The 12,283-nt window shown below is 54.1% G+C and overlaps 1 protein-coding gene across 1 annotated transcript; it reads left to right on the top strand.

Moving 5' to 3' along the window:
- The first annotated feature begins 433 nt into the window (after positions 1-433).
- Positions 434-1,120, top strand: PPY (pancreatic polypeptide). The gene is made up of 3 exons (XM_070394261.1): positions 434-624; positions 815-889; positions 1,053-1,120. Exons 1-3 carry the CDS (start codon positions 434-436, stop codon positions 1,075-1,077), a joined length of 291 nt encoding a protein of 96 aa, XP_070250362.1. The 3' UTR covers positions 1,078-1,120.
- Positions 1,121-12,283: the final 11,163 nt, after the last annotated feature.

The following is a 12,283-nucleotide window of genomic DNA, read 5'->3' as shown; positions in this document are numbered from 1 at the left end:
TGTGTGTGTGTATGACCGTGACCTTCTGATTCTGCATGTCTCTCCCTGGTGGACGGGGGCTGGGGGGTCGGTGGGTAGTGAACCGCAGGAGCACACTTCCCACCAACCCCTTCCCTCCAGCCCCTCCCCCACATCTGCCTACTCAGAGCCATCAGGCCTGGACTTCATGCATCTGTGCCTCCTGCCCCATGTCCCACCTTCTCTGCTCCCTTTTTCTACTTTGCTGAGGTCCTGGCTGAGCTCTGGCTGCGGCACTGCTACGGAAGGAGCTGTCTACACTTGCTGAGGCAGTGCCTAGGCCCTAGGCGGTGGGGTGGTCAGGTCCCAGCGGCTCTTTGCTTCGCCCTCTTGTCCCCAGGCTTGGAGAAGTAGGTGATGGGCGAGGGGCTGGGTGGGTTCTGTCTCCAATGCCCTCCCACTCCTTGCTCCTCAGATGGCTGCTGCACGCCGCTGCCTCTCCCTGCTCTTCCTGTCCACATGTGTGGCTCTGTTGCTGCAGCCGGTGCTGGGTGACTCGTGGGCCCCACAGGAGCCAGATTACCCAGGGGACAACGCCACGCCAGAGCAGTTGGCCCAGTATGCGGCTGAGCTCCGCAGATACGTCGACAGACTGACCAGGCCCAGGTGTGTACCAGAGGGAGGGGGAGCGGTCCCAGCTCCTGCCCCTTCCACATTCTTGGGAAAGCAGAACCATTCTACTGACCAGGCCTGGGCCCGGGTGCCCCTGGAGGATGGTACCCAAGGGCGGGCAGGAGGCATTGGGCTGGCACCTGGGCACAGTGCTCGCTTGCCCCAGCTGCCTCTCTCCTCCCAGATATGGGAAAAGAGACCAAGAAGAAACGCCGCTGAACTTCTTGGAGTGGGGAGCCCCCGACAAAGTTGCCCCCAGGTAGGTTTGGTTCCCTGTCCTGTGTGCCAGCTCCCTGGGGCTGAAATGGGGGTGGAGATGAGTTGGGGGTTTGGGGGAGAACAGGGGCCCAGGGCTGGCCTGAGGCCTTCTGAGGTCTGAGGACTGCCCACTCCCCCTGCCATGTGCGGCCCTCTCCCCACAGGGAGCTCAGCCAGATGGACGTGTAAGCCACCCCCCGGCTCCTCCCTCTCTAAGGGCAGTGCCGGCCCAGGTCTCTCCTCCACACCCGTGGCTCTGGTTAAAGCTTGCTTCCCACTCCCACAGGCTGAATAAAGCAAATCAAAGACATTGCCTCTCTCTGCGTGTCTCTGTGGACCCTGGTGCATCTGGAGAGGCCACAGGCAGGAGAGAAAGGGGGAGGGGGCGGAGGGGAACGGAGAGAAGGGTGTTAGGAATGGTCAGACCGTCTATGGGGCCATCAGAGCCATTGAGCTCAGCTCCACTTCACGGAGGGGCAAGTGTGGCCCAGAGGGAGGCAGCGACTCCCCCAGGATCACTCAGCGAGTCAGTGAAGTGGCGCTGGAGCCTGAATCTTCCATTTCAGCACCTATAGAGTCTCCTGATCATTGGCCCAATAACAGCCCTGTGCCCAAATGTACCCCCTCCCATTCTTCCCTATAGTTTAGTGTCCTTGGCATGGGGGCAGCGTGACAGGCCAGCCCAGAGGAATGACTGGAGCAAAGACAGCCACTGGCTGCAGGATGGCACCAGAGCTGCCCTCCTCTGGGCCGGTCACTGTGCATGGTCCGTGGGAGCACGTAAGGGGATACGAGACTCAGCAGAAGCCTGGCCCCCGAGGGGGACTGTGAAGGGGAAGGGTCTGGAGAGGGTGTCATGTGCAGATTGTTGGGAAAGGAGCCTACTGCGTGCCAGGGCTACTTAACCCTCACAACCAGCCTGTGAGGATGGTCACTGTCATCCTCACCCTACAGAGGGGAAAGCAAGGCTGAGAGAAGTGCCTCAGTTTGTCCGAGGTCCTGCCCAGACGGCATTCTAATAGAGGGTCTAGCATCAGCGTTAGAGTCAGATGAGCCTGTGTTCAAACAGGAAATCTGCCACTTGCTGTCTGTGTGCTTTTGGGCAGGGATATAACCTCTCTGAGCCTCAGATTCTGCATCTGTAAAATGGACAGAATGACAGGGTTGTAGTGAGCATGACATGAAATGATGCAGGTGAAACATTTAGCTGGGCCCTTGACCCAGGTAAACGGGAGCTTGCAAGGGGCAGACTTGTGATGTAGCCACCGGCCAACTGGCTGTTTCCACGAATAAGTGGAAAGACCGCAGTGAGATAACATGCTCTTCAGACGTGGAAGGAGTGGGGAGAGGCCCATGGGAGGGGCTCTGGAAGGCAGCTTTAGGGGACTAGAGGAAATAATATCCTTGAAGAACCAGAAATTTGGGAAGAACTTGTCCTGAGAGGTTGTGAACTCCTGGGTGCAGGAGCCATTCAGGAGGGAGGGGAGGGGACAGGAGGGGGGCCATGGGGAATTCAGGTTCCAGGGAGTGGGCTACCTGTCCATTCCACACTGCAGCTGTGAGAGGGCCCGGAAGGGAGCGTGTGTGTGTGTGTGTGTGTGTGTGTGTGTGACTGGGCTTGTCTCTCTCCCTTTCCTGGGCTAGGAGCACCTGTGGATAAGGGAGAGTCATGGGGGTAGGGGTGGGAGGGAGAAGTGAGAGAATTAGAACTTCCCTGGTTCCTGGAATGGCTTCTCCTGCCCCCCTCACATGCTCAGCCTGCAGGGATGGGCCTGTGGGCTTGGTGGATGAGGGGGCCCACCTTCCTGGGCTCAGCTCCTCACACTGACCCACAGCCATGACACCACATGATGTTTTCCCTCCAGTCTGGCTGTGTCTGGTGCGTGCAAAGGACCTGAAAGTGGAACCAGGCCCCAAGAGGCAAAGGGCTGGAGAGGAAGCAGGTGCCAGGCAAATGCATGTCTCAGGCTGATTCTTAAGTCCAAGGGTGTTTCCGGGAGGGGGCTGGTTCCAGCAGATCAGAATTTGGGTCTGGATGATGGAGCCTGAAGACCTGCCCCAGAATGTTCTTTGCAGCTGAGAGGATGGGTTCTGAGTAGGGAGAGGTGTAGACACTTCAGCATCAAGAATTAGGACCCTGCCCAGGACATACCTGTGAGTTGGATCTGCCCCTGCCCAGGCCTCTCTGATGGCCACCAGCTTCCAGAGGAGAGTGCCACCCTCGCACCTGCTTCCCAGGAACAGGCCTGGCTGGGCTCCCACCCCTCCCCCTGCTCTGCTTGCTGCCAGGGGGGCTGGCAGGGTTCAGGAGGCAAAGGCAGGACCTTATGCTCTACACCAGCGGTTCTCAACCTGTGGGTCGTGACCCCTTTGGGGGTCAAACAACCCTTTCACAGGGGTTGCCTAAGACCATCGGAAAATACATATATAATTACATATTGTTTTTGTGATTAATCACTATGCTTTAATTATGTTCTATTTGTAACAATGAAAATGGGGGTCACCACAACATGAGGAGCTGTATTAAAGCGTCGCGGCATTAGGAGGGTTGAGAACCACTGCTGTACACACTAAGGGGCTGCTGCTTGTCCGTGTACCAACACTGATGTCCCGGGCCCGTCATGGAGATAGCGCCGCCCTGCTGTGCAGAAACTTGGGGTGGGGGTCTGGCTGAAGCCCCCCCTTTGCGGTTGCTGGAATGGGCTTCTGTCGCTCTGCTCTGCCTCTCCTGGCAGTGGGGTATGTGTGTGAGGTGGATGGGCTGCAGGAGCCGGCAGGGAAGCCCCTAAAGCCAGGCCTTTTCCCCAGCAGGAGCTCCAGGGTCCTCTCTCCCTTGCAGGACAGGAGGGTCCCTTCCTGTCCAGGGCTCACATTCGTCACCGTCACCGAAGCAACAGACATTCCATTTCTCTTTATTGTTCTCACTGGGGGGTGGGATGGGAGGAGTTAGGGCCCCTCTCATAAAAAATGTGAAGGAGATCGGTGGGCCCCGCGAGGAGACTTGAGTCGGGCATCTGGAGGTGAAAGCCCAGCCCGGAGAAGGAAGTCCCTGTGGCCCTGGTACCCCTGCTCCCCAGGTCGTCCTCTCGCTCCCGCCCAATCTGCCCCCAGTTCCGAGGCTCCTGACTGGTTGGTGCTGGCTGTGCCCGGCTCTCCTACCTGGGACCCTGGGAGGAGCTGGGTGGTCAGGGTTTCCTGGCGCCCCGCGGTGCGGGGTTAGTGGGATTCAGCGGGGTCGCGGGGTTCAGTGGAGGGCGGCTGGTGGCGTTTGCTGGTGGGGGTTTCCTGGCGTTCACTGGGGGGGCTTTTGTGCTGTTGTCGGCTTTCTTGGGGTGTTTATCATCCTTAGATTTCTTGGCGTCCTTAGATTTCAAACTGGAAAACACGTCTTTGCAGAAGTCGTGGGGCTGCGATGCGCGGGGTGGGAGGGGTGGGGGCAGGTGGGGTCTGGTCCCTCCTCTCCCTCCCTCCCTCCCTCCTGCGCTCAGCCCGCTCACCTGCTGTTGAAGAGCTTCTCTATGTATTTGCCCACTTGGCCGAAGGTGCTCAGCCAATAGGCCGCCCGGGGCCGGCGGGGCGGCTGCGGCTGCGGCTGCGGCTCCTCCCCCAGCGCGCCCTCTGGCGGCTGCAGCAGCACCGCCAGGCACAGCAGGGCCAGGGCGCAGGCGCAGCGCAGAGCCGGCGTCTGGAGGGGGCGGGGCAGACAGAGCCGCGGCGGTCACGTGAGCCCACCCCTCCGACACGGCGCGGGGAGGTGAGCTGGCCGCTCAGGTCCAGGGACGCGTCTGCCTGGGGTTAGGGGGGCGGTGGGGGGAGGGTACACACGTTCACGAGCGCCCTTAGGGACGTCCAGGTGCCCAGGCCCAATGGTGCCCTTAGACTTGCACAGTGACGCGCACAAAGTACCAGCGGAACCGGGGCCGGGAGGATGGACTGCGAGGCACGCCCTGAGATGATGGACACACACGCAGACACACACACACACACACACACACACACACACACACTCAGGAGGGCGGCACAGAGCCGTTGGTCAGCGCCCTAACCTCACTGACCTCTCCCATAGCTCCTTGCTCACCCTACTTCAGCCTCTCCTGCCTCCTGGCAGTTCCTTTAAAATGCCAGTTCCTTTAAACTCTCCAGATTTCCTCATGGCCCAACTGCCTTGCCTCCTTCGGGCATCAGCTCAAAATTCAGCTTCCAGTGGGTCCTACTCTGACACCCTTATTTTTTTTTAAATATATTTTATTGATTTTTTTACAGAGAGGAAGAGAGAGGGATAGAGAAATTAGAAACACTGATGAGAGAGAAACATTGATCAGCTGCCTCCTGCACACTCCCTCCTGGGGATGTGCCGCCAACCAAGGTACATGCCCTTGACCAGAATCGATCCTGGGGCCCTTCAGTCCGCAGGCCTACACTCCATCCACTGAGCCAAACTGGTCAGGGCTGATACCTTTATTTTTTTTAAGTTTATTTTTTATTTATTTATTTTTTTTACTTAGAGAGAGCGAGGAAGGGAGAGGGATATATAGAGAGAAACATTGATGAGAGAGGAACATCATCCATGGGCTGCCTTCTGCTCACCCCCTACTGGGGATGGAGCCTGCAACCCTGGCATGTGCCCTGACTGGGAGTCAGCGACCTCTTGATTCCTGGGTCGATGCTCAACCACTGAGCCACCTCAGCCGGGTGGGCCTGAACCCCTATTTTAAAAATTGCAACCTACCCATTCATCTTGCTCTACTTTCCCCTACCCGGCTCCGTTCACCTTCTAACTTATTATATTCTGTGCTTTAAATTCTCTTTGTCCCTCCTAAGTGCCCCCTAACCCCAACCCATGTAAGCACCATTATAGCTGGGCTCTTTGCCTCTTTTATTCACAGATGTATCACAAGAACCTAGAACAGTGCCTGACACTTAGCAGTGCTAAATCATACACATTAAATGAATAATTACTAACACAGTTACATATACCTACATGCACATCCCCAGCCAAGCACAGAAAATTTTGTGCCGGCACACACAGCAACTCACATATTATGATGCCCATAAACATGATACAACCTCCCCACCCTCTCCCTGGAGCCCCTGGGACAATTCTCCCTTGACCAGAAAATCCCCTCATCCCCACTACCCAATGCAGGGACAGAAAACCTGGCAGCTGTCCTGGCCATGGGACTGGCAGAGTGGGTTGCCCTGGCCTCAGTCCTTCATGCTTTTAATGCCCTGGGGAGGGGCATTTGGTGCCGGTGTCCATCCCCACAATCATGGAGAAGACAGCTGACAGGGCCCACCGGACATTACCATGGTGCTGAGCAGGTGCAGAGCAGCACAGCAAAGGGTCTCTGGCCAGGACCTCCGAGGCCCTTTATGTTCCTTCAGGTCTATGTCCCTTTCCCTGTAAGGTCCCACCCCCAGCTTGACCTCCTTATCCTGCCCCTATGTTATAACCTGGGAGTTGGGAACAGGGAGAGGGTGGGGGTGGAAGCACATGGACTGCTAGCTGTCCTGACCTGCACAGTCCCTGCCAGGGGCCCAGAGGTGTGGGTGGCAGAGGTGGAGGCACTGGGGAGTAGGGTAACTTTTGGCTTCAAGTCTATGGATACTAAGGAGGAACCAACACTGAGGTTAAGAGGGGGCTGTGCTTTTCCCAGGGGCCTTCTCTCAGCATTGGGAGGGCGGCTATGCTGAGAGACCAGACCTTCCCATCCAGCTGGATCCAGGGTGCCTCCTTTCCCTGTTGAGCTGCTGTGAGGCCTCAGCACCCTTATTTCTGGCCTCTAGGCCCGCTAATATGGGGAGGGGGTGAAGATTTTCTTGGCCTGCCTCACCATTTCAGAGCCCCTGATGGTTGACCTGCAGAGCCTTCTAAAGGGTGGGGGGTCTTGCTGCTTTTCTGGGACAAGGTTATGAAATGGGGACTGCTACTTTTTCTTGCCCATCCCACCCGCAGAAGGGGCACAGTAGGAAGAGCAGGGTCTTCTGGGAAGGAATCCTGACTTCACCATTTTCTGACTGTGTGACCTTGACGAAGGGACATTATATCCCTGAGCTTGTGTCCTCATCTTTGAAATGGAGCCGATTGCGCCTATAGCACGTGCTGTTGTGAGGACTGAGTCGATGATGTAGCTGAAGCCCTTGGGCAGCTCCTGGCACCTCCTAGGTGATTAACATGTGTGAGCTTCTCCACTACTGGGTGCACTCTTTCCCCCCATCTCTAGGGAAAGGAGTGAGAAACTCAACATCAATGCCAATGAAGTTAATGGGATGGCTCCGTAGCCAAGTGAGACCATTACTGCATTTCCATGGAGCCAAGAATCTCCAGAAAAGGAAATGAGATTCCTATGATAAAATTCCACAGTATAAGGTGGAAGGAGAGATCTAGGGGCCAGTGTACCCCAAATCCCAACAAACAGGCTGAAATTTGTTCCAGTTAGGCACGAGTCCAAGGCTGATGTCTGCATTCCCGGAAGGGTTCAAATAATGTGCTCCTCTTGCAGCGTTGGCCGTGAGAACCCAAACTTCTGAGCTTGACATTTAAAGTCCCTACCAGTTTGTTCTCAGCCACGGAAAACCACCCCAGAAACCTCTTAAGTCAACTTCATAGAAGTATAATTTACACACAATGAAAGCTGCCAATTTTAAGTATACAGTTGGATAAGTTTGACAAATAAGTACCCACCCCACAGTCAAGGTACGGAACAGCTCGCCCCAGCAAGTTCCCTCCTGCCCTTTTCCAGTTCAGCTGGCCCCAGGCAACTGCTGCTCTGATCTCTGTGGATTCCTTTAGAACTTCATATAAATAGCATCAAACAGTGTGTTCTTTTTTCTGCCTGACTTCTTTCGCTCAGCACAATGCCTCTGACATTTCTCTGTGTTCTTAGGCGTATCGGCCACTTGTGCCCTTTCGTTGCTGAGTTGTAGCTTTCCTTCGTGAGGACAGACACAGTTTGTCACACCCCGGTTCTCCAGGTTTGTTCCCACCCATTTTCTTTAGCTGAATCTCCTGCTGTTGTTCCTCCCTCATTGGACCTGTCCGAGCCTCCACCTGTTTCACTCAGTGGTCTCCTGAGTAGCCCTGTACTTTCACAACCCACAGCCTTTGCTCATGCTGCCACTTCTGTGTCGGATGGGCTGCTTCTGCTCCTCTGCCCGGCAAAATCCCACGGTTCTGGCAATTCCCCTTCTGTGAAGCCTCCCTGGTACCCTCCCTGCCTGGCCCTGGGCTCCTGGGCCTCTTGTCTACTGCACCATATTTGATAACCAAGTCTCGGACAATGGAACCATCACCCGCAATGCTTCCTAGAGCCCATGCACTTGTGGCTTGCTCACTGATGTAAGCGTGGGGAGATGCCAAGAGAGAAAGGAATGCTGGGATAGCACCTCCATCTACTACAGCTTTGGTCTGTTCTCTTGCCCCAGAAGCAATGTTAGTGAGGGCCTAAGCAGATTCAAACTGGGTGGGACTGCAACCAATTCTGTCCATGAAGGACACGACTTTTGTCGGCAAGCCAGTCCAGGTTATGCTGTCTGTGGGTGGCTGTTTTCCCCTAGAAAGCAGTTTTCTGGTGGTTTGAGTAGTTCGGAGCTGGCTTTCCAAATGGTTGCTATTGATGCCTTTGACAGTGTCCTCAGCAGACCAATTTCCAGTGCCCCACGTGTTGTGGTTTGTCTGCAGGGGAGAGGTAGCATCGTCGGGAAAGGAGCTCACATTTCTCCTTTTCAGCATCTGGTCATCCTTCTTAGCTTTCCCAGCTCCACATTAACCTCTACGCGGTGATACCTCCTTCTGTGCTCTTTCTCCGGGTTCTTGAGTCTGTTCAGGCGGGCACCTGGTGAATGAGCATTGTCATTGGTGGACATGGTTATGAGACTCAGGGAGAAAGCTACACAGCCGGCTCCGGCGTCCTCAGGGGACAGTGCAGGGCACACCGGCTGTAGTTAGGCTGCTCTGAAGACGTCTACCGTGGATTACCCCGAAGACGGTGTTAAGGCCACCCTCCATTTTAAAATATATATATATTTTATTGGTTTTTTACAGAGAGGAAAGGAGAGGGATAGAGAGTTAGAAACATCGATGAGAGAGAAACATCGATCAGCTGCCTCCTGCACACCCCCTTCTGGGGATGTGACTGCAACCAAGGTACATGCCCTTGACCAGAATTGATCCTGGGACCCTTCAGTCTGCAGGCGATGCTCTATCCACTAAGCCAAACCGGTTAGGGTGAGACCACCCTCAATTTTGACATCAATTGCAAGTTTGGGGGTTCCTAAGATTACCATTTGAGTTGATAATTTGCTAGAAGGACTCACAGAACACACTGCAAGCTGTTATGCTCATGATTATTGTTTGTTACAGCTAAATAGTACAGCTTAAAGTCAGCCAGAGGGACGGGCACAGGTGGCAGAATCTGGGAAAGTTTCTAACATGAAGCTTCCAGTTGTCCTCTGCCATGGATTATGGATAGCACTGCTTTCCCAGCAACGATATGTAACAATATGCACGGGTATTGCCACCCAGGGAAGCCCACCTGAACACTGGTGTTCAGAGTGTTTATGGGCTCCTCACGTGGGCATGGTTGACTGCCCGTCTGGCTGATCTGTCTCCATCCAGCCCCTCCAGAGGTTGAGGTGATACCATGTGACCCCCCCAGTCCACATCACACTGTTAGACTACCTGGGGTGACCCAAGGTCCCCTAGCAAACAGAAACACTCCTGGTAGGTATGACATTCCACAGGCTTAGCGATCCTCAGAAGACAAGGGACATCTCTCTGGACAAGGTTAAGTTCTTTACTCCACACATTCCTTTATAGCTGAATATTCCAGTGTCTGGATCTACCACATTTTATTTATTCATTCTTTAGTTGTTAGATGTTTGCATTGTTTCCACTTTTTGGCTATTATGAATACTGCTGTGATCATTTGTGTACTCGTTTTTGTGTGGACATAGGTTTTCATTTCTCTGGGAGTGGGATTTCTTGGGTCATATGATAGCTCTCTGTTTAACCTTCTGAGGACCTGCCAGACTGTTTCGCACAGGGGCTACTCCATCTGCTCCCTGCCCTCTTACGGAGTGAGGCCGCTCCTCAGCCGGACCAGAGCGAGAACCAGTTAGCTGACCCTCACTTTCTCTGAACAACAAAATGCCAATAATTTCCGGACCATCATTTCTTTCCCCATCCTCAACTGAAGATGATATTTTTTGCGTTCTTATTTTTTTTTTTAAAAAAAAAAACGTATTTATTGATTTCAGAGAGGAAGGGAGAGGGAGAGAGAGATAGAAACATCAGTGTTGAGAGAGAATCATTGATTGGCTACCTCTTGCACATGCACACCCCCTACTGGGGATCGAGCCCACAACCCTGACTGGGAATCGAACCGTGACCTCCTAGTTCACAGGTGGGCACTCAACCACTGAGCCACACCGGCCAGGCTGGGCCACCATTCTTGGAGGCCTCTTCTCTTCCCATGTTCTGAGGGGCACATTCATCTCCCTCTGCTCTGGGTTCCCTCAGCTCTACCTGCTGCCCTGAGTGCCTTCCACGTCCACAGCTCCCTCAGGGGTCCCCTCAGCAGTCCTCACCTGTGCAGCACGCCTGCCCCAGTCTAATACCCGAGGGCCACGGGCCACATCTCCTGCTGGTGATCCCTTACACACACCTTTTCCCAGCCCTGACTGTCCATCGGCATCACTGGGAGCTTCCCAAACTACTGTCATGTGGCTCCGTCCCCAGAGTCTGCACCACGTGTTAACTGAGCACCCACTCCATGGCAGGCACTGTGCCGGGTGCTGGAGTGACAGTGGTAGTGAGATACAGCCACTGTCCTCAACCTCACAGTAGTGGGGATGGGTATTTATTGAGTGGGATCATCAATATTTTAAGAAATACCTACCAAGAGGCCACCTCTTGTAAATTCCTGTTGGGAAGAAGAGCTTCTTATCTCCTATATGAGCAGAGCGGGAAGTTGTTACCTTGATGGAGTTGGAAGGGAATTTAGTAACTGAATCCCAATGCCCCAACCCTCCATTTTACGGATGAGAAAACCAAGGACAAATGACCAAGTTTTCTGCGCTAGAGGAGGAAGGTGGTGTCTGAGAGCCAGAGGCTCTTGTGTTAGGGTATCCCTGCCAGCTGCTCTTGGGATGGCGGGAGAGGGCAAGGAGGCTGCTTTGGGGAGAGTTTTTCCGTCTTTATCCTCTAGATCAGCAGTCTGATGTGGTACAAGGCAGGCTGGTGTGTGACTGGCTGGTGGTGATGATGGTGGTGGTGATGGTGGTGGTAGAGGGGGTGGGGGGGTTTCAGGCTGTCAGGAGGTTGTGAAAAGAGCAAGAGGCTAGGACACCTGATTCTCCAGGGAAGCTTTGATTTGGTCCTGGAGGGGAGGCAGAGCTACCTGTTGAAGCTGGGATTAAGGGGGGGAGGTGCATCTTTTCCTTTAGAAAAGTGGTTTCCAAAGTGGGATGCACCTAGAAAATCCTTTGGAGTGTAGTAAGAAAATATTGGAACTTCTATTTATAGTTTTAAATAATTTAAAATTCTTTTTTGGTGTGTGAATTTTTAAAATACACATATTAGTTCAACAGCACAGATATAATACTAGAGGCCCAGTGCACGAAATTAGTGCACTCTGGGGGTGGGGGGGTGGGGTCCCACAGCCAAGCCTGCACCCTCTATCACAGTCTGGGAGCTTTCGGGGGATGTCCAACTGATGGCTTAGGCCCGCTTCCGGTCTAAGCTGGCAGTCAGACATCCTTAGCGCTGCCACGGAGGCGGGAGAGGCTCCCTTCACCTCCGCAGGGCTTCTGGCTGAGCGGTGCTCCCTGTGGGAGCTCACTGATCACCAGGGGTGAGCTCCTGCATTGAGCATCTTCCCTCTGGTGGTCAGTGCGTGTCATAGCAACCAGTTGTTCCACCGTTGGGTTGATTTGCATGTAAGCCTTTTATTATATAGGACATACACATAAAAACATATATGCATTGAGGGTTTCAAACTTCAAAAATTTTTAAAAAATTTTTTACTGAGAAGTGCAGCCAATATAAAAGGTTACCAGAACAAGACTGCAGGGGTCGGGGAGAGGAGTGGGAGGGGGTGGGTGTAGAAAAGATAGACTCGGGATAGCTGTTGGCGGCCCCTGCTGGCTGTTAACAAAAGTGCCACATTACTCAGTACGGAAGACTCCGGATCTACTGAAATTCAGAATACCCACTCTGAGTTTTATTCCTCTCTGTGCCCTGACTCCCAAAGCTCTGGGGAAGCAGAGACTCTGCCTTCATCCTTGTAACCTCTGGGATGAGGCAGAGAGGAAGACAGAGCTAATTACAGACCCCAGAGGGGGAGGACTCATCCCTCCACTTCCTTATCCCCCCCCCCCACCGGAATGGCAGCCC

Source organism: Myotis yumanensis, unplaced genomic scaffold (genome assembly GCF_028538775.1).
Source record: "Myotis yumanensis isolate MYYU_CA2020_CCGP unplaced genomic scaffold, mMyoYum1.0.hap1 SCAF_16, whole genome shotgun sequence".
Taxonomy (NCBI): domain Eukaryota; kingdom Metazoa; phylum Chordata; class Mammalia; order Chiroptera; family Vespertilionidae; genus Myotis; species Myotis yumanensis.
This window is presented reverse-complemented; position numbering and strand designations above follow the sequence as displayed.